At 50.1% G+C, this 21,843-nt stretch overlaps 1 protein-coding gene across 1 annotated transcript; it reads left to right on the top strand.

The window, feature by feature from the left end:
* Window positions 1-7,336: 7,336 nt before the first annotated feature.
* On the top strand, window positions 7,337-9,377 carry LOC124695204 (receptor-like serine/threonine-protein kinase At2g45590). The gene has a single exon (XM_047228081.1). It carries the CDS (start codon window positions 7,337-7,339, stop codon window positions 9,302-9,304), a length of 1,968 nt encoding a protein of 655 aa, XP_047084037.1. The 3' UTR covers window positions 9,305-9,377.
* The last annotated feature ends 12,466 nt before the right edge of the window (window positions 9,378-21,843 follow it).

The raw sequence follows: 21,843 nt of genomic DNA, 5'->3' as shown, positions 1-21,843 counted from the left end.
ACATTAGAAAGTCCCCTGGACTATAAATATGTACCTAGGGTTTATGGAATAAACAACAACTCACGTTCAACCCCAAAACAAACCAATCTCGGCGCATCGCCAACTCCTTCGTCTCGAGGGTTTCTATCAGGTAAGCGACATGTTGCCTAGATCGCATCTTGCGATCTAGGCAGCACAAGCCCCACGTTGTTCATGCGTTGCTCGTACCGAAGCGCTTTTGATGGCGAGCAACGTAGTTATCATTAGATGTGTTAGGGTTAGCATTGTTCTTCGTTTAAGCATGCTTACGTAGTGCAACCCTTGCATATCTAGCCGCCCTCACGCCTATCTCAGGTGTGGGGGCGGCACCCCGCTGATCATTGTTTAGTAGATCCGATCCGTTACGATTGCTCCTTGTTCTACAAGGATTAGTTTAATATCTCGCAATAGTTAGGCCTTACAAAGGGGGAGGATCCAGTGGCACGTAGGGTGGCGTTCGCAAGTCCTAAACGGGATGTTCCGAGGATCAACTTCATGTTGGTTTTTTGGCCTTGTTTAGGATCGGCTTACGAGCACCGTGCGTGGCCGCGAGGCCCAACCTCGGAGTAGGATGATCCGATTATGCGGTGAAAACCCTAAATCGTCGTAGATCTCATTAGCTCTATCTTGATCAAGCAGGACCACCAAGTATTCGTGCACCCCGTACGAATCATGGGTGGATCGGCTCTTTGAGCCGATTCACGGGATAACCCGAGAGCCGATCGAGGCTCGTATTTAATGTTTACATGTATGCCCCGCAGAAACTAAGCGAGGCATCCCCATCACCTTCCTGACCAGGTATAGGTCAGGTGGCACGCCCTTGCACTTCGCATCGCCGCGTGTGACCAGAAGAGCATTGCGGGCCATCGCTCGGAGGGGTCTCAGCCAGCCGCAGCTCTAGGCTCTTCCCGGCTCTACGGTGTTGACAAGGCCGCTGCCCGCCGGTGGGTTTTGGCAGTCAACAGAGAGGAAATGTTGGCATAAGGTTTTTCTGCTCCATCGCTTATATGCTCCTGCTCTAATAAAAATTTCAGAAAAAAGCAATTTTGTACAGGGGACGTGAACAAGAAAAGATATATTTATTAATATGTGAAGAAAAAAGACAAATCTGGTTGTTACAAACAACAAAACCAAATGCTCCAAACAATAGCAAATTTTATTATTTTTGCATAGATCACCAAACGTGTCATTTCTCACCACAATGTTGCTCGCAGGTGTTCGTCATAAAATCAAACATTTTGGATTTTGTTTGCTACTTTTTGCAAAAGAAAAAAATATTGGAGTAGGAGCATATGAGCTAAGGTTTAGATGTGCATTTTCGAAAATGTTGAGACCAATTAAGATGAGACCCATGTATCCTACAGAGCACGGGCTCTCCAACCCCTCTCCAACCCTAACCCTCCCGCACCCCGCCCTCCGCCGCCGCCGGTAGCGCCGCCGGGGGCAAAGTCGCTCGGGGCGTGGCGGCGGCGGGGGCCCTTCCTCGTCGCCGCGTGCAGATCGGCGGCCGGATCCCCACCTCCTCGATGCTTGGCGGTGCAGACGCGCGTGGGATGGGCGACGGCGGCGGCGGCCCTCCTCCCGTCGGCTGTCCCCTGGCGGACCGGTCGGCGCGGGTGGGATGGGCGGCGCTGCGGTCTCCCTCTTCTCGTCGGCTTCCCACAGCACTCCGGCAGGGGTTGGTGGTGGGCAGCGGCCAGATCCTCGGTCTGCGCCATGCCATCCACCCCCGCCTCTCGTTGGTGCGTGGAGGCGATCTCGGGCATCTTCCGCGACACGAGGGCGCCCGGGGCAGCAGCCTTGGGTTTGACGGAGGAGGTGGCCTCTTCTTCGCCGGAGAGGGTCGGCCTGCGGTTGGTGGTGGTGGATTTTTGATCTATCATCGCCAGCCGGCGGTGAGATGGAGGTGCTTGGAAGCCGGCGATGGTGTCGCCGGTGGAGGGTTGGGTTGGCCAGCCCGGGATGGTCGCCGACGTGGGGTCCGGCCTGAATAAAGGCGGCGGTCCTAGGGCCTCTCTTGCGTGAAGAGGAGGACCTACCGGAGGCCTGGACTCGTGATCCGGCCGGAGGGTTGAGTTCCGGAAGGCTCCGCCGGCGAATGTAACAGTTGCTTTGCCCGGAGTTTGCTCGGATCGGAGGTATTCGGTCGTGCGCACCCATGCGTTTATTCCGACCGTTTGGTTCCGGAGGAGCGGCGCGAAGCTCTTTTCTCGTGTTGACATCAAGTGACTATGGATCCATGATGAAAGTCGGAAGAAGAGAATTTCATGAAGGCCGGAGGGAGGACTAGCTAAGGGAGGTTCAAGTCTCCGCGCTGTTGAGGGGCTTGCTTGGTGTCCGGGCTTCACAGCAGCGGTATGAAAGTGGGGGCGACAACACATGTGAAGCGCAGAGTCCTACCTTTCGGGGTGAAAATCCAAGGTCCGGCCTTAACCGGTTGTGCCCGGCGGTGACCTTGGTGGAGGCATTGTTTTGAGAGTGGGGATTATCTTCGGGGTGAAAACCTAAGATCTTTGATCGGGCGACGACGGTGTTGGAGCACCTGTTCCCTTCTTGGAGGCGTCGTTTTTGGAGAGTCCGCAATCCGGGTGTTGTCATGGTGGTGGATGTATTGTCTGTTGTTAGGTCCGTGATACTCGTAGCGGGACTTTTGTTTCTTAGTTTTCTTTTCGTTTTTTTGGCTGTGTGCATCCGTAGTGCCATTAGGGTGGTGCGTTGTTGCAGAGGCTGGGTGTAATTGGTATCTCTCGATATTAATATATTCCCTTTATCGAAAAATCCTACAGAGCACGGTTCCTGTGCCATTGTGCCCAACACGAGGGTTGTGTAAAAACCTAGGTCTTTCTGTAGAAAGAAGAAGACGATGGTTTCTTTCTGAGACGGTTGGCCGTTGATATAGCTAAGAGCATCTTCAACGGGGTCACGGGTGCGTTCGTTTGCGTCGCCCCGTAGACACGAAAACAGTTGTTTTTTACCGCGCGTCTTCTGGGTGTTCCCAGCGGACCGACGCATAAATATTACCTATTTTTTTCCTTTTTCATTTAACAACAAATAGAAATATTACACAAATTACTACATAGTTTGGAACATGGTTTTAAAATTGTAAAATAAGAAAAGCTAACTAGTGTTGGACTCAAGGGTTTTGTTCTTCGCTGTCAAGAAAGAACACTCTCGGACACCAAATCGCTCAAGCTAGAAAATCCAGCTGAATTGTGTGTGCCTATGTTCTTACATGAGGAGGAAGAACATCCAAAAACCTACACAAGTGGCTTTAATTGGCTGGTGGCCATCTTCGCTATAAAAAAAGAACACTCAAACAACACTAGATGTTAGTGTCCTCGCCGGACTCGTCCGTGAGGTAGTGTCTGAGGCAGGATGTCTTATCGAACACCATGACGATCATCTCGTCGTCACCTTAGTAGAGGAAGGTGAGCAGGTAGCCGACCTCGAGGTTGTGGGCGCGGAGAACTTGTCTTACCCGGTGTGCAGGTACATCGTGCCCTGCCCGTCGAACAAGACCTCGACAGGACACCGGCATAAGCCGCATCTGGCCTCCCGTGGCTGCAACTCGGCCGGCTCGACGCCGTCGTCGAACTCGGCGAACTTGTCTGGTAGCCGCTTGATTCCCAGTGGGTCCTCGTCCATGCGGAGGATGAACTCGAAGCACCTCACCTCCTACGAAGACGACGACGGCGCAGGCGACGACGAGCGGCAGGGTGATGCTGCTCCAGAACTACGGCCTGGCTGCGGCGATCGCGCCCGCGAACTCGACCGCCTCGCTGGCCACCTGGACCAGCCATTGATTCCCTCGTGGGCTTGTAGGGAGTGGCGCTACGGTGAAGGTTGTGCAACGGCTAGGGTTTATTTCGAGGAGATGAGTTGAGGCAGCCGAGCGCGCGTCCCTCTTTATATACGCCGGAGGCAGCCAAGGGGCGTGGCACGCGTGGCACGCGTGGCATCGCCATTAACTTCGTTCGCAGAGGTGGGCGGACGCCGCTCGGCAGGCGAGAAATCGCCATTAATGTGGCGCAAAGTGCCGAATCAACACCTCATTGCCAGTACTGACGCCGCTAAGAAAACGCATCGAGCCAGAGTTGCTGCGAGGCGGGCCAGATGCGAGTGGTTACGCGGCGCGGCCGCGAGCGTCCGCATAGACGCATCGGAGACGCATATTTGGGTTTGTGTCTCCGCAAACGGCCCGGTCACTATGGGCGCATTTGGTAGCATGGACGCCCCTTGGCTCGCATCGGCCCAACAATTTTCGGCCCGTTTGGCTGCCTGGGCTCACTCGCGTTCTTGTATAAACCGGTTCTCAAACCACCCCTGGGACATGCTCTGGAGGAACGGGCGTTCCTAGCGGCCATGTCCAGTTCTCGTGCCTCATTGGCTCCACCGATGCAACGGGTGCACGTGCTCTTGGTTACGCTCACTCTCGCTTACACTACTCCACACACCCTCTCTTTAAATCAACACAAACATACTCCGAATCAAAATAAGTTGTACACGAAAAAGATATGTATCGATGATACGAATCAATTCCCACAATCGGTTTCGAGTTTCATCAGTCGTAAATCTACAATTTCGTGTCTGGATTTTTAAGCGAAGTTTTCCAAATTCGTTGAACACGCTCAACCGTTTAAAATTTCCTTTCAGGAGTAGGTTCACCTCACCATTCCGCATGACATGTTGATAGGTTTTTGTTTCGGTCTACATACACAGATAGATAAATAACTCACTAGTATAATGTAATGTGTGTGTGTGTGAGTATAGTTTGGACCACTGTTGCTCAACTTCTCGCTTGCCATCTTCATGGATGGCGACGTGGTGATGATGTGTGAGAAGTGAGAGGTGATAATCTATAGTGGTGGCGGCTTGGTGGTGTTCGTGTTCGTGGTCGGCGACGTGGTGATGCTTGTGAACGGCGTGACCGGCGGTGTCATGGTGGTCTTCGTCTTCGTGGTCGACGACATGGTGATGCTTGTGACGGGTGTGAACAGCAGTGTCATGGTGGTGTTTGTATTCGTGGTCGGCGACGTGGTGGTGCTTGTGACCGGCGTGAACGACGGTGCCATGGTGGTCTCCGTCTTCGTGATCGGCGACATGCTCATGCTTGTGACCGGCGTAACTGACGGTGTCACAGTGGTCTTCGTCTTCGTGGTCGGCGACGTGGCGATGGTTTTGACCGGCGTGATCGGCGGTGCCATGGTGGTGTCTGTCTTCGTGATTGCAGACATGCCGAAACTTGTGAATGGCGGCGTGAGGGTTTGTGATAGGTGAGGAGGTGAGAGGTAAGGTTACCATGTGGTTAAATGGTGAGGCTAAAATTGGGCTCGTACGATAACCAAACACACTGAGCCTTACGATTTCTATTGGGCCAAAAACTTCAGTCTAGGCCACCAAACAACAGGCCAAACTTTCACCGTAGCCCGTCTAGAACGAGATGAGGATTTATTTCCACTGCGCTAGTAATGAAAAAATCTAATCTAGGTAATCAAAAGCGTCATATGCGTTGTGCCGCTAAACCTGGATGCAGACACATTTTTTCGACCGCGGGGTGAGTGTTTGCGTGCTCGAGGGCATCTCCAACGCGGCGATCCATTCCGCGCCCGCGCGTTCGGATGGGTCCAACCAGACAAAATCGCGGCCCAGCGCGTGGACCCATCCCAAAAAACGGATGGCCGCGGCGTCCGGGACGATCCAAACCCGGCCCAAATCTGGGATGAGTTTGCGTGGCCGCGGACGCCGATGGCTGGCCGCTCGCGTCCGCTCCTTGTCTGCCTCTGGCCCGCATGTCATAGAGCGATAGATTTTTTTCATTAAAGTTAACCATTACAGTTTTTCTAAAATCTACTACTACTAATCTAGCTACGTACGGGCCGGCGGCCTCGCCGGCGACTCGCCGCCGGGGCCGTGGATTTCACTCGACGCGGGCTGCCTGTACGCGTGAGGATTCCACTCCAGCTTAGCAACTGGGTGGCTGGGCGGCGGCCTTCTTGCGGCGCTCCTCCGCGGCCGCCTTCCTCTTTTCCGCCCGCGCAGCTTGGGCGCGCTCGCGCTCCGCCTCCCGCACAGGTTGAGCTCCTGAAGGGCGGCGCGTTCCACAGCGGTTCGTGCCTCCAGGCGGACGCGGCCGGCGGCCTGGGCCTCGTGGTTCTCCTCACGACGGCGCATGCGCTCTTGGCGGCCGCGCTCCGCCGACGCAGCAGCCTCCCGGGCGCGCCGCTCGGGCGAGGGCAGCTGCATGAGGTGGCGGGCTGCTCGCATAGTGAGGAGCTGGTTCTTCTGGCCGAGGAGGTCGCCTAAACGGCGGTGGCCGGCCCGGCAGGTGGCCTCGTGCTTCTTCGTCACGCGCGTGAGGTCGGCGAGACGCTCCTCGATAGCGACGTTGATGTTCGTCAGCGCGAGGTCGTCGAACAAGTCGTCAGCGTCGACTGGCTCTTCCTCCGCCGCGGGCTCCGCCTCCTCCTCCGTGGCCTCGTACCAGCCGTCCGCGGCCGCCTCCACCAGCTCTGTGTCCTCTTCCTTCTTCGTCGTCCCCTCGGCAGCGACACGGAGCGCCTCGTCGTCGGCGACCCAACGCGCTCCGCCCGCTCCTCCTCCTCCGTCCGCAGGAACCTGGCCCGGGCGGCGAGGGAGAGCTTGGCCCACGTGGCCTACAGGGTGCGCGGCATGACGATGGAGGTGTAGAGGGCGTCGGAGAAAGAAGAGGGGGAGAGGACGGCGGAGAAGCTGTGAGGTCCGTGAGGCCGGCGGCGTCTTTTTATAGCCGGCGGCCTTGGCGGGAAACTTGGCGCGCGAGCGCGCCGCCATGGCCTTTTCGCGCGCGCGGGAACCCTGCTGCGCGGCCGCGCGTTCTCCCGCATGTCATTGTTGTCCCGTCGAGGCCTGCCATGGCGCAGAGCCGCACGTTGAAGACGAACCACATGACGACTTTTTAGGTCGCTGCGTTAGGCGCAGCGTGTGACCTAATCTAACCGCCGCAGCAAATCTATATCGCTCTTGACCACATCGTGTGGCCAGGCCTACGTTGAGCCTTTGACCCCTACCCTTTCTCCCCTCCATAATCTCACAACTGCCCACGCCTTCCATATCTCCAGATCGGCACGTGACTCACTGCAGGTGGACCACGCCGTGCCCCACATGCCAGCGGCATTGGATCCTCCTTCCTCACTGCAACTGCCGCAGATTAGATTAGATTAGATTAGAGTTGATAGATAGAGACACGCTCGCATCTCAGAAATGGCGAAAAGCCAACTCACTTTTCGGCTCACTCCCCTCCTCCTCCACTGCCGCGCTTGTCTTTTCCCCTCCTCCGCTCATGCCCTCGCGCCAGCCCCCGCCGCCCGATGCCTCCCCGCCTCCGGCATCCGCCGTCTTCTCCCACCTCCCATCCCACGCCCGCCACCACCTCCCGCCATCCGCGGTAGCCTCCGCCACGGCCTCGGCGGCGCTTATCCTGGTCGCCCTCGCGCTGTTCCTCTGGCTGCGGCGGGGCCGGAAGCGTGCCCCGGCAGCCCCAACCACGCAGCCCGCGCCGGCCCTACGTAGGCTCTCCTACCAGCAGCTGCGGCGCGCCACAGGCAACTTCGCGGCGGGGAGCAAGCTGGGGCAGGGCGGGTTCGGCCCGGTCTTCCGCGGCGCGCTGCCCCGGTCGGGCCAGCCCGTGGCCGTCAAGGCCATGGACGCCGCGGGGTCGCTCCAGGGCGAGCGCGAGTTCCACAACGAGCTCGCCCTCGCCTCCCACCTCTCCGTCCCCACCGCCACGCCACACATCCTCCTGCCCTTCGCCTACTCGCTCTCCGCCTCGGCCCGCCCCTGCCGCCGCCGGATGATGCTCGTCTACGACCTCATGCCCAACGGCTCGCTGCAGGACGCGCTGCTGGGCCGGAGGACCTGCCCGGACCTCGTCTCCCGCTGGCCGCGCCGCCTCGCCGTCGCCAGGGACGTCGCCGCCGCGCTCCACTACCTCCATTTCGTCGCGCACCCGCCGGTCGTCCACGGCGACGTCAAGCCCAGCAACGTGCTGCTCGATGCCCACCTCCGCGCTCGCCTCTCCGATTTCGGGCTCGCGCGGATCAAGTCTGAAGAAGAAGAAAACGGTGAGCTACATAGCGGGGGTGCGCTTGGGGACAGTGGGGTCGTGATTGGAATTCCAGGCCACGATGATGGATCAGTGGCTGCCGAGAGCACCACTACCGCTGCAGTGAATGACGGTGCCACCAAGTCGGCCGAGGATGATGAGGGGCTCGCCACGGCCTCGCTTGCAGAGGCGGTGTCGGCTTCCGGGTGCGACAAGACTAGCATTGGCAGTGGGTTTACTGGACGAAGCTGCAATGCTGGAGCTGCTGCAGCGTCCGGAGGAGCTAGGACTAGTGACTGGTGGTGGCGTCAGGATAACGGTGGCGGCGTTGGTGTGAAGGACTATGTGATGGAATGGATAAGGTCCGAGATCAAGAAGGAGAGGCCGAAGAACGATTGGATTGCGGGAGCTTCCACAACCACCAATACAACAGCCTCAACGGAGAAGAGGAAGCCGAAGCGCAGGGCGCGGGAGTGGTGGCGCGAGGAGTACGCCGAGGAGCTCACCAAGAAGCAGAAGCGGCGGGCGCTCGCTAAGTCGAAGAGCGACGCTGGTGCGATCGCTGGCATGCAGTGGTGGGAGAGGGACTGCGATGAAGAGGAGAAGGGGCAGTCGAGGTGGAGGATGATGAAAAGCTGGAGCCGGAGGAGCAACAACGGCAACGGCAGTGGCGGCATTGATTGGTGGATTGACGGTGTGAGGAGGAGTAGCAGGGATTGGGCTAGCACAGAATTTGTGCCCAAGAGTGGCGGAGCTGTGAGCAGCACACCGAGCATGCGCGGCACCGTCTGCTATGTGGCTCCTGAGTACGGCGGCGGCGGGCCTCTGTCGGAGAAGTGCGACATTTACAGCTTCGGTGTTCTGTTGCTAGTTCTTATCTCTGGACGCCGCCCGCTCCAGGTGACAGCCTCACCCATGTCAGAGTTTGAGAAGGCGAGCCTCATTTCGTGGGCAAGGCATCTTGCCCATGTTGGCCGCTTGCTTGATCTTGTAGACTCTGCCCTCCTGGATGTTAACCGTGACCAGGCGCTGCTATGCATTACCGTTGCACTCCTCTGTATCCAGAGGTCGCCAGCTCGGCGCCCATCAAGCGAGGAGGTGCTTGAAATGCTCTCTGGTGAGGGTGAACCACCACATCTCCCAATAGAGTTCTCGCCATCGCCTCCTGGGGGTTTACCTTTGAGATCCCGCAAGAAAGGCCGGTGAGTTTAGTTTGTTGGTTAGATGAAAAAAGGTAGCTAGTTCTCTATTCCTTTGCCTGTTTCTTCTTGTACACCACCCTGATTTATCTATTCAATTCATTGAAATCTTGATAGGAAACTATGCCAGTTTCAGTTCATATTTGATAATAGAATCACAATGATCATAATTCTAGTCTGGTAATTCATGCTCAGAAATTCCCAGCATAACCATTTACTCTATTGTTGTATTAAAAATCTTGATGGATAAAACAGTTGCAGCTTTCATTCAAGTTTAAGAAGAACCATCTCTATTAATCGCATACACGAGTCATAGTTTCATAAGTGATATGACTAGGAATATAACACATGATACTTGCAAGACCACTGAATATTGTGGAATGAGAAGCTCTTTTTGTGCTGGTAGATTGGGAAGCATCTTGCTTTTGGACATGCTTTCCATGTAGCGTTCTGCTAGGCTTTGAGAGCTGTCTGCTTTCTTCTAATGTTTGATGATTGATGACCATTTCCTCCTAAACAGGCGTGCCCCACTTTTGTGGTGACTTTAAGCTTTCCATGTTCGCAGATCCCTTTCATTTCTTTTTGTACTGAGATGGCGACCATCACTTTTTTCCATCCAATATATTCCGCAGTAGATAGTTGCTGGGTTGGTGCAAGCAGTTTAGAACACAAGACACATGTAAGCCACTGTGCTATCTAAAAAGAGCATTCCTTTGCGGTCTCTCCGGTGTGGGCATAGTTTGGAACATCAGAGCAATAATTTGTGACTTAGGTGCATGCAACGATATGAGTTGAGCTGCCTGAACTTTGTGATTTCCACTGAAGATTGTATTTACTTGGTTAGGAACACTATGAAAAGTCAGACTTGGTCAGCACTTTTAGAAGACATGTTATGCCTCTTGTGGATGTAAAAACTCTTTTTGCTTGAATTCAAATCTGACGTAAAATCATAGAAACTCTTTTTTCAGTCTGCTGATGGCTGGTGCCGTAAGTTGAATACTTGAATTAGACTAGGAAACCAAACCATTAAACAGTTTTGAAGATCTCATGTCCTAAACGTTGATGTGTCTTACGGAAAACATGGTCCATGAATAAGGTTTGCCAATTTAGTGAAAGCGGTGATAAATCTTGGTGGAAGCAGCTAAATAAACGGAAAGTACCATGTGCACATGAGCACAAGTGCTCCTTGGACTTTTGAAAATTTTCAAAACCTCGCTCTTTAATGTTTTCAAAAATTATGGCATTAAATATGTAGATAGATTTAGACACGAGGAGTGTAGTCAAAAAAGTCCCATTAAAAAATACTTTGTATTTTGGAAAATACAAAAAAGACAAATTTCTATAGTCAGAAATTTGTCTTTTTTGCATCTCCAAAAATGTAACGTATTTTTTGACGAGAGTTTTTTGATTCCAATCCTCATATACACATCTATCTACATATTTAATGTCATAATTCTTGAAAGCAGAGAAATATGAGAATCTGAAATTTTCAAAACCCCAAAAGTGAAGGGAGCACTGACTCCCATGTGCACAAAATCCTTGTCCATAAATAAACTCTTATAGCAGGCTCACTAGAAGGTTATATCCGCCGTTGTTACTCAAGAATATGATGTTCCATATTGCAAATTTTCAACATTGATGTTCTGGAATGACCATTCCATTTTGAAGCATGCCAATTTACTGAGAGCGGTGATAAATCTTAGCAGGTTATATCCTATGTTGTTACTCAAGTATATGATACTGTAGCTATTTTGTTCCTAATGTTGATGTTCAGAAATGATCGTTTCATTCTGAAGCATTTCTGTGATGTCTCTGGGCTAACTGTCATTGATTTGGAGTTTGGACAAGATGACATTGTTCCTATCTTATACTCTCTCCGTCTCATTATATAAGATGTTACTACAAACCCAAGAAGAAAAATGTTTTCAGATTTGAAAAAAGTTGGATAAAAGAAGAAGATTTCCTTGCTAGGGTTGATAGGGCTTGGCATCAGAGGGTTAGGGCAAATACCAGTATTGATAGATTGCAGAAAAAATTGAAGAATGTGAAGAATAGTTTGAAAGGCTGGGGCTGTAACTTGAGAGGGAAAAATAAAAAGAGAAAAAGTGATATTTCTAAAATTTTGGCTGAGCTGGAAAGTATGGAGGAGCAGTCTCCTCTGCTTCCTGCAGATATTAAGAAGAGGGCAGAGTTACAACAAGAATTACTTGATATTCTTGACAAAGAGGAGAAGTTCTGGAGACAAAGAGCAAGAGATAATTGCTTGCTGCAAGGGGACTGCAATACAGCTTATTTCCATAGACTAGCTAATGGTTGTAAAAGAAAATCAACTATTTTCTCTCTGAAAAATGAAGAGTCTCTGATACAAGGTGATGAAGATTTGCTACATCATACTACAGACTTTTACAGAAACCTTTTTGGCCCTGTGGAGAACAGAGGTGTTAGATTCGATGAAAATGTTTGGAGCATTGATGAGAAGTTGAATGACTCTGATAGAGAAAATCTAGGCAGAAGATTTACAATGGAAGAAGTCAAAAATGTTGTAGACCAGATGGAAAAAAATAAGGCAGCTGGTCCTGATGGGATTCCCATCAAATTCTACCAAGCATGCTGGGAGTTAGTCAAGTTTGATATAATGGTTGTGTTTGATGATTTGTATGAACATAATATTGACCTGGCTAGAATTAATTATGGGATTATTATTCTGATTCTAAAAGGGAATGATGCTGGCAGAATTCAAAAGTTTATACCCATCTATTTGCTGCAAGTTCTATTTAAAATCTTCACCAAAACACTCACTGTCGGGGCTGCTCCAGTTATGGAAAAATTGTTGGCTCAGTGTCAAACTGCTTTCATCAAAGGGAGATACATTACAGATGGAGTTATGCTGCTCCAGGAAGTCCTAAGAGAGAGTAAATTTAGGAAACAACAGGGTGTGGTGTTAAAAATTGACTTTAAAAAACATATGATAAAGTCAATTGGAACTTCCTGTTTGATTGTTGCTTCCAGAAGGGTTTCGGTGCCAGCTGGCTGATTTGGATGAAGAATTGTAGTGACTAATGGCACTCTGAGTGTGAAAGTGAATGATAAAATTGACCCTTACTTTGCCAGTTACAAGGGTGTCAGGCAAGGTGGCCCCTTTGCCCCTTTCCTTTTAAATATGGCTGCAAATAGCCTCTCCAAGATGGTGTCTTTGGCACAGCAAAATGGTTTAATCACGGGTTTAGCCAGTAACTTAGTGGAAAATGGTATTGCTATACTCCAGTATGCTGATGACACTATCCTCCTCATTCAAGATAGTGAGGAACAAGTTTTGAACTTGAAGCTAATTCTGTATATTTTTGAGTACATGTCTAGGTTGAAAATTAACTTTGACAAGAGTGAGGTTATGATGATTCTAGAGGATGATGTGTAAGCACATAATTTTGCCTCCTTGTTTAATTGTCAGCAAGGGAGTTGGCCTATTAAATATCTAGGCACTCCAGTATGTGCAAGAAATACCACTGAAATGAGCTTTCTGAGGGAGAAAACAAAGAAAAAATGGGTGGCTGGATGGGAAATACCATGTCTATTGGTGGGAGAGTGGTTAAGATTAATGGTTGCCTATCAAGTGTTGTTGTGTACCAAATGTCTATAAGATTGCTTCATAAATCTAATATTGAACAAATGGATAAGCCCATCAGATCCTTCTTTTGGTCTGGGAGTGCTGATAAGAGGAAGTATCATTTTGTGAGATGGAATTGGATTTGTAAATCCAAGAAAAAGAATGGTCTGGGTATTAAGAATTTGCACAAATTCAATGTCAGTTTGATGTGTAAGTGGTGGTAGAAATTGGAGAATGGTACAGGCCCTTGGCAGAATTTTATGAGGCAAAAGTATATGAGACATGGTGGAGTGTTTTATACAAAAAAGAAACCTGGGGATTCACATGTGGACTGATATGTTACATGTTAAAAAGATTTATTTGTGTGGCAGAAGGATGAAGGTGGGGGATGGAAGAGACACAAGCTTTTGGTGTGATTCTTGGTGTGACCAGATTCCTTTGAAAGATAGATTCACAGAGATATATGATATCTGTATTGAGCAAAATGTGTCGGCTGAGGCTGCTGATATGCATTGGATTTTTTTCCTTCAGAAGATGGATGACTCCTGACCTTGCTTGTCAAATCCATGGTCTACACCAAATAATGTCTCAAACTGTCCTCACAGCTGAACATGATAAACCTGTCTGGAAATGGACAAAAGGAGGGAAGTCCATAGTCAAATCTGTTTATAATCATCTTTGTGGTGCAGGTTTGGACAGAACCTTTAAACATCTCTAGAAAAGTAAAATTCCTTTAGAAATCAAAATTTGGCTGTGGATGATCTAGCACAATGCCATTGCTACAAAAGATAATCTGGTAAAGAGGAATTGGCAAGGGAGTGCCACTTGTCAATTTTATAATGGTGTTGAATCCGTTCCTCGTATGTTCTTTTCCTGTCCAGCTGCCAAATTTGTTTGGAGCGCTGTGGGTAGAATGATTGGTGCTCAATCCAGACCTCGATCCTTCACTCAATTTTTCTTGTGGTTCCCCCAATTCTTACCTGGAAACACGCAGATTGCGGGGTTGGCTGCAATTTGTTGGGCCATTTGGAAACTTAGAAATCGTGCCTGCTTTGAGCATAAGTTGATCAATAGTCCTTTGGAGCTAATCAGCTACTCTATTGTCTTTATGAAATACTGTGCATGTCTACATGGAGAGAAGGATGCTGAGGACTTACACGCAGGCGCTGATGGTCTGATGCGGCTTGCTAGTGCAACAAATCTGGGTTCTCCTACTGCTCCTGGTGGCTCTGGACAAACACAGTGTCCTCTTCAGATCAAGGATACCAATGTGGAGGTTGCAGCTGATAATATGGAGCTGGAAGAACAGGAATGATTTCCTCCGTTCTCCTCCCCTTCCTCCCAGTGGCTGCTGGCAAGATATCAAGATGTTTCATGGCGGTCCTTGTCAGTTCCTGTCACTTTAAGATAAAGCTTTTACCTATGTCGGTTGTTTGTGTTGTTTTATTTGGCCATGTGATATGAAACTCCTCTTTCTGTCCTTCGCTAGCATTAAGCGGCGCTTTTTTCTGTAATAGTTTCAGTAGTGGTGTTGTGGTGCTGTGAAACATGCCGAGGCATGTTTTAAACCTCTGTTTTCGTTATCCTTGGGTAATGAAATCCGATCCAATGGATCGTTTGGAAAAAAAAAAGATGTTACTACAACCAATAGAGAAGTAGAATGGTTGTAATAACATGTTATATTATAACTACTCCCCGTGCGGTGCGGCGGAAAGTGGTAGCACTATATTCTACGAATACACAGTCATGCAAATATATCATCGCTACGAATAATTTTGACTCACTCCAGCGGTTATCTATTTGAAGTGATTCACATGATTATAGAATGGGCCTCAGATGCTTCAATTATGGATTTTAGTATTGAGCGAAAGGTTACACCTACAGGATAGGTTATAGATTAGAGGCCAGGCCCATTCTACTCTATTAGTACCAGATAGGCAGCATAGGGGATAAAAGCACTACACCTAGAAATAGGAAAGGAATCAACAAGAGAAAAACTTTGTTAGAAATTAGCCCTTTCCTGATCGGTATCGGGGCTGGGAAGAATGGTTGGGATAACAAACAACCATCAGGTTTGTACTTTGGATACCCCTATAACCATCGAAGATCGTTGAAGTGGCTAATTCTTCTAAGTAGGGGGCGTTGAGAACAAAGAAATTCTTGGAGCTGTCGTTTTCTTCTAATGTTTTATTTTTTTCTGTTCTGGCTCGGTTATTCCATCTAGCCGAGCCATTCATTCCTTTTTATGAAAGAAAGATAAGGGACAGAATAAAGATAAAAAATTCAAAAAACAAGCATATTCAATAAGCAAAAGGAGAGAGAGGGATTCGAACCCTGGATAGTTCCTAGAACTATACCGGTTTTCAAGACCGGAGCTATCAAGTATGATTGGAAAACTATCTGTGGCATACATTTTGCCTAACCTTTTCCGAGTAACATATATCCGTAGTATTTTTTTTACAGAACAGAACGTGAGGAAGGCAAAAGTCGGATACTCAAAGCTCTTGATTTGATCTGCTTCTTGTCACCTTCATTCCACAACTTTTTAATGAATCACATCACGTTACTATTTTCGCGTTTCAAACTTTTCCCCACTAATCTGCAAATGGGAAATAACAACCGCGATTAGAGAAACTATTACAATCTATTTTCAGAAGCATGCTACTTATTGGCTGTTCTTGGGAAAGTAAGCTAGCCTGCCATTTTGGCAAACTTTATGTTGGCATTCCATATGGAATAAAAATAAATAAATAATGTTCTGATCATGCAGCTATGTGTTGCGACACTCCCAATCTAGCACTTTTAGTCACGATTCATTGACAGACTATCTTTTTCTTTTACTAAAATCGCAGAGGATGGGGAGATTGATGCAAGTTAAGCAAATGACAGGGGCCGAGGGATCGGACCTCTCACCAGATTGATAGTCGCCGCGACACAGACGAGCCTGGACCGTCTCCTTCCTCCCGTCTACAGTAAGGAAGGCGATTTGTGAACCCCCCTCCTGCTCCCACCTTATCGTCGCAGATCCGCTCGATTTCTCACCCTCCGGCAGTCGCTCCGGCGGCGGGAGGATGGGGAATCGACGGATCTCGGCGTGTATATAGCGTAGGTAGTAGTTGGTGGCTAGCCGGCGGCGCTGTGGAGGTTGTGGCGGTGCCGGAGTGGCTTCTTTTGACGGCGGTGGTCTCCTCCTCCGATGGTGCGGCTCCCGAGGAGCTTCGTCGCGGATCTGCTGCCCTCTTCTCGCTCGACGCTCGGAGGAGCTCTCGGGTGACTTCTCCCCTCGCCGGTGGCCGTGGGACGGTGGTGCCGGTTCGTGTAGATCTCGAAGGTTTGGTTGTGCTTGTCCAAGATCGCCTCGTCGTCTGCGGTGCAAGATGGAGGCACCCTGGTGCCGAGGAGCGTCGACCCCCCGACCGCCTGGGGTCTCCTCCCAGTCCAAGGTTTCATGGAGGAGTGGCGGGAGGCCATGCCGGCGTAGCGTGTTGCCTCACGGAGACGAAGCGGAAGCCTAGAAGGACCTCTTTTGTATTTCTCTTTGTTTCTGGGCTTTTCTGTATGAATCTTGGATAAATGCATTCTGATCCTTTTCGCAAAAAAAAAAGATAGTCGCCGCGACACTGGTTCATGGAGTTATATTCATCTCAGTTGCTGTGCCTTCACCTTCTCCCTTTGGCATGTATTCTTCTCCCTTGGATCTTGAGGCTGTCACCACCTGGGCTTCATGTCGCAGCTCCTCTGCTCCTGCATGGGTTCAGGCTGGCGTACGGCGGCAACAACACCAAGACTGGGTGAAGGCCACGGAACTTGCTTAGCCGCTATACACGGCCATAGCAATCCTTCTGACGATCAGCGCCCTCATATGCTAGCTGGTAGACCACACTCACCCGTGGGACAGGGAGTGTGCGCAGACGCATATAGGTGCTGGAGGAGAGCGTGGAATGGGAAAAAGATCTAGCGCAGCAGATGATGCTCGGCCCTGATCTCGGTTAAGTAGATGGGATGAATATGAAGGGAACCTCGACGCGTGGTTAAGTAAATCTTGAGTGGGTTGGTTACTGAATACACACCGGCTTGAGCAAATTGTCTGCTAATATAGAGATGACGTGGTCTTAACACAAAGGAGATAGCGTGGGTTGCATCTATTAGCAATAGAGGCTAACAGGGACCACACATTTGAAATCCGATGGATGAGAACAATCGAGGTGATGTGGTTGCACCAAACTTCAGCTTGCAAACATTAAATGTATTTAGTGGGGATAAACTTTATAGATACTATATATATCTTATTATGCTTTGATGCAAGTAGGATTTTCAGAATTGGGTGCTTCTAGGTCAAGTGGTCAACCATGCTCGAGAGTCGAGACTCGAGAGTCAAGAGAGTGAACAGTCTAGGAAGTTATTTTGTGGTGTAAACAGTATTTATGTGGCTGAATTCATTTATTTTGCCCACGTATTATTTCTTTGTTTCTATGTGGAAAATCACAGCAGCAGAATGGAGTTGAATTCAGAATTTGATGTGCTGATTTCCATATTACAAATTTTCAATGCCAACCGAGTTGTTGGCTAAGAGCATCTCCACCGACGGCCCCATGTAGGTGTTAAGCTTCATGCACTAGCCACTTGAACCAAAAGTCCGAACTGATGGAAAGAGCTAGGCAATCCACATATACACTTATACACTTCACAACACCCCCACTCGCGTGTGACGGGAGAAGAGAAAGTCAACACGTGAAAGAAGAAGAGCACACCGAAACAGCGGTGGCTAAAGAGGGGAGCAACAACAATTTTTTGGCTTAATTGTGAAAACCATGTGAAAGACAGGATTTGAACTTGAGACCTGGGCTCTGATACCATGTTCAGCTTCATGCACTAGCCACTTGAACCAAATGTCCGAACTGATGGAAGGAGCTAGGCAATCCACATATACACTTCACAACAGTAGGCACCGGCAGTTCCCTACCGGGGCCGCAGGCACGCCTTCCTCTATTTAGGGAAGGTTTCCTACACCGGCGCACCTCAAATAGAGACCCTAACAGAAGTGAAATTCGAAAAAACAAATGACGGCATATTTCGGCGAATACAAAAATTGAACTACCGGCAGCTGAAGGCGTTGTTGTCGCCGCTTTCTGCACTGTCGCCACCGCTGTCATCGTCAGAGAACTCCTAGTCATCCCCCTCTTTTGGTGCCGGTGGTGGAGAAGGAGTTGCTGCGGCGAGGTAAGCGAAGTTGCCGGAGTCCTTGGCGGACCAGAGCTTCGCCTCCCGCACCTGCCGGTAGTCCTAGTCGATGGAGCATCTAACGAGCTTGTGCTACCCAGCGCGTCCTCCAGGTCGTCGGGGCCATGGTACCTACGCCTATAGCTCCATTTCCCACCACTTTTTCGCTGACGGCGACGGCGGGTGCATGTCTTCCTCCTTGGGGCGGCGTAGTTCGAGGCGCCCGCGTGCCCGTGTCGGTGCGCGCGCAGGCGGTGCCGCCATGCGCTGCGCTTGCGGGAAGTACAGCGGCCAGCGAGGTAGGTTGTCGTGCCTCTGCTGGCGGTAGCCGTACGACGTGAGCGTTCTGTGGACGTCGTGACCGAACTACCAGCTCCGGCGGCCTGTGCGGTTGAACCGCCCGGTGTCAGGGCTAGCGGACCTGGCGACCTCGACGTCGCACTCCTGCTGGAACATGCGGCGCCACTCTGGGCTCGTCGGTGCCCACTCCGGGAGCGTCGCTGCTCTGGCATCATCTACGCTCTCCACTCCTCGATGAGCGAGCACAACTATGGTCCATCCGGAGGAGCCAGCGGCACCGTGTAGCCGCCAGTGGACAGTTGCCAGCCGTGCGGCAGGCGGTACTCCATCGGCACCGGGATGTGGTGCCAGTAGAGCAGTGCCTCATCGAGTGTGAACTGGTGGGAGCGCTCGCCACCAGCGTCGCTTCCGCCGGCCTCGTAGTTGTGCACCATGGATTCGAGCGGTGTGTTTGTTCTGCCGGTAATGGATTCGAGCGGCAGTGGCTAGGGTTGGGCGGAGACGGCGGTGGCTAGGGTTGGGCGGAGACGGCGGTGGCTAGGGTTGGGTAGAGATGGTGGTGTCGAGGGGGGGTTTAAAGTAGATGCACCGGCCCGCATATGCCACGCGGGGAGTTGGGCCGCCGCCGAGTGGGCATTCGTAAGGCGTCTGGCCTCCTCGCTGCCTCAGTTTCCGGTGCAATCGTCATTACGCATCTTTAAAAACGCAGTCGGTGCCATGCCTCACTAATGGGCGGGCCCGTGGGCGGTTTCCTACATGGCGCGAGGCGCCGGCGCGCCCATTCGGCACCCCGCGCGAAGGGACCAACACAGGGTTGCCGGCGATTTTATTGGACTCGAAACAGCGCCATCGCTTTATTGGGTGCCCCGGTATGAGCCAAATTTTGCCGCCAGGCCTCCAAATTGCTATTGGGGGCGCTATTGGGCTCCCTGTCGTTGGATATTGATTTCCCTGATTCAAATCATCCAGGACAAGTGCAGACAAAGGCAGGCACTGGCGGAGCTACTTAGGGGCCGAACTTGGCAGTGGCCCGCCCAGGGTTTATGTAAAAATTATGTATACAGAGTATCGGTGGCCCAATCGACCGGCAAAGCCAGCTAGGGATGAAGCAGGCTAGAAGCCTCGCAGCGACCACCAACAGCTCTTGTGAGCAGGAAGAAAGAGCAATAGAAAAGCCCAATAAAAAATAGCTTGACACAATACGTTGCTCCAACTGTTTCTTGGATTTTCTTTCTGAAATACTGGGTCTTTGTTGATTTTTCTCAGATAAATGTCGTTGCTAGCTAGGCAGCTTCCTTATTAGCCAGTTCCATCTAAGAAAATTTATTAGTCAGTTTAAAATATCATGTATGTTGGTTATACGTATAATTTTATTTATTTATCCAAATTCTTAGCTATTTGATAGTTTTCACACTATTTTCCCCCAAAATTCTTAGGTAGTAAAAAAATGTGATCTCTTTTAGTTGGCCCGCTCAACTATTTCTTTCAAGCTCCGCCACTGAAAGCAGGGTACAAAAATATAAGAGTCAATCTGTCCGTGCTTATGAACAGGGTTACATGCATTACCCTCAAAATAAAAAGGTTACATGCAGTAATATCCAAAATCGTTAAAAAAAAGGCCGACCTTCGCGAAGGGAAGAGAACTTGCTCCGCATGCGACAAGTGGCGCGATGTGGTGCCAGAAAATCTCTGGGAAGTAGTCTCCCTGCTCGCCACGTGTTGCAAAGGGAAGCAAGGTGGGGATGAAGGAGGAGAGAGAAGAGCTGAGGTTCGTCAGTTTTTCCCTTTTTTTCATAGATTCGTTTTTTTCAAAATGAAATATCTCGAGGTAAGTTCAAATGACGAACCATTTTCACTTTTGAGATCCTCTCGTCGAGATCTTTAAAACTAGATCTCATGTTGATAGGTTTCAAGATACTTTTTTTTTCCGTACTTCATATACTATTATGTTTGTATTCGTGTTGTGTATCTAACTGTACCCGTGCATGAACCGATAAGTACTTCTGTTTTGAATATTTTTGGTGCATTTTTCCCTTTACTCGTGTGAGCAACTGTATATGTACTCGTTCGTGTGCGCGACTGTACATGTCTTATGTGGACGACTGTACATGTACTCGTTCGTGTCCGCGACTATACCTGTCTCGTGTGCGCTACTGTACTTACTCGTGTGTGCGACTGTACCTACCCATGTACGCGACTGTACCTACCCGTGTTCGCGACTGTACTTGTACTAGTTCGTGTGCGCCACTGTACTTACTCGTGTGCGCGACTGTACTTGCCCGTGTGCGCGATTGTACTTGTACTCCTTCGTGTGCGCCACTGCGCGACTATACCTGCCCGTGTACGCGACTGTACCTACCCGTGTGCGCGACTGTACTTTACTCGTTCGTGTCCGCCACTGTACTTACTCGTGTGCACGACTGTACCTGCCCGTTGGTAGAACTGAACAGGTGATTCTTTCCCTGTCTACAGTAAATTGGTACTCGAACTTATCACTCAAATAAGGGATCATCCGCGACCAAATCCAATCTTGATTGAACATTTCCAGCAGGTCCAGGGCTTTGCTGGAAAGCATGATTTCTTGAGTTGGATTCAGTAGCCCCCACTTTCCCCTTCAAGAAGAATATTTCATTGCCAGGATCCTCGGTAGGAAAGCCTAAACCTTCACTAGAGTCAGGAAAAGAAGGAGACGTGTACAATAGGCGGTCTCTCTTCTCAAACTTCCATCTCACCTTTGGGTAGTACTTTCATGTTTCTCCGTTGGTAAGCTATTCACATGGAAGAAAGGAAACTAAGCTACTGTTTCTAGACTCTTAGTGCTCCTAGGCGTGAAGTTCGTAAGTGGGATCGGATAGTGAGCTCGACTCCGGACGAAAGCGAGTACAAAAAAAGACGAAGGTAGTGGAATGATGCAGTATCGGAGTAGATGCATGCATAGTTGGTAGAACTGAACCAGTACACGGGAAAGTACGGGGAAAGTACTGATCGATACATACAAGGGCCAGCCATATTTCGTTTTTGTTTGATTCTCGTGCATGCGTGTACACGAGACGTACATCGCGGGGAGGCATTCGTGGCTGTACCTACGGAGGGAATCGTTGTACGCGCCGGCGGCGCGGGACCGCGCAGCAGATGCCACGTGTCAAATGAACGTGAGCCGACTTCCCTCTGGGAAGGTCGGTCTCTACGTAACGATACCTAGTAATATCGTCTTTGCGTTTATCATCACAATTCATCATCTGGTCTATGGGCTGGGCCGCTAGGCGCTAGGGCTCTCGCTCCATCCAGTATAAAAATAATGTACGGCTATAATGTATCCATATTTGTAATAATACTCCTTGCTTCAAAAAAAATTTGTAATAATGCTGGAGAATGACATAATCATGAACTAGTGTAGAAATGTTTTCTTATCATCATGCATT

The sequence above is a fragment of the Lolium rigidum genome, chromosome 3, assembly GCF_022539505.1.
Source record: "Lolium rigidum isolate FL_2022 chromosome 3, APGP_CSIRO_Lrig_0.1, whole genome shotgun sequence".
NCBI lineage: Eukaryota > Viridiplantae > Streptophyta > Magnoliopsida > Poales > Poaceae > Lolium > Lolium rigidum.
Note: the sequence above shows the minus strand (reverse complement) of the source record. Positions and strands in the feature narration are given on the sequence as shown.

Bases quoted from the DNA above. Each gene is read 5' to 3' on its own strand.
- LOC124695204 (XM_047228081.1), top strand. From the start codon at position 7,337: ATGCCCTCGCGCCAGCCCCCGCCGCCCGATGCCTCCCCGCCTCCGGCA.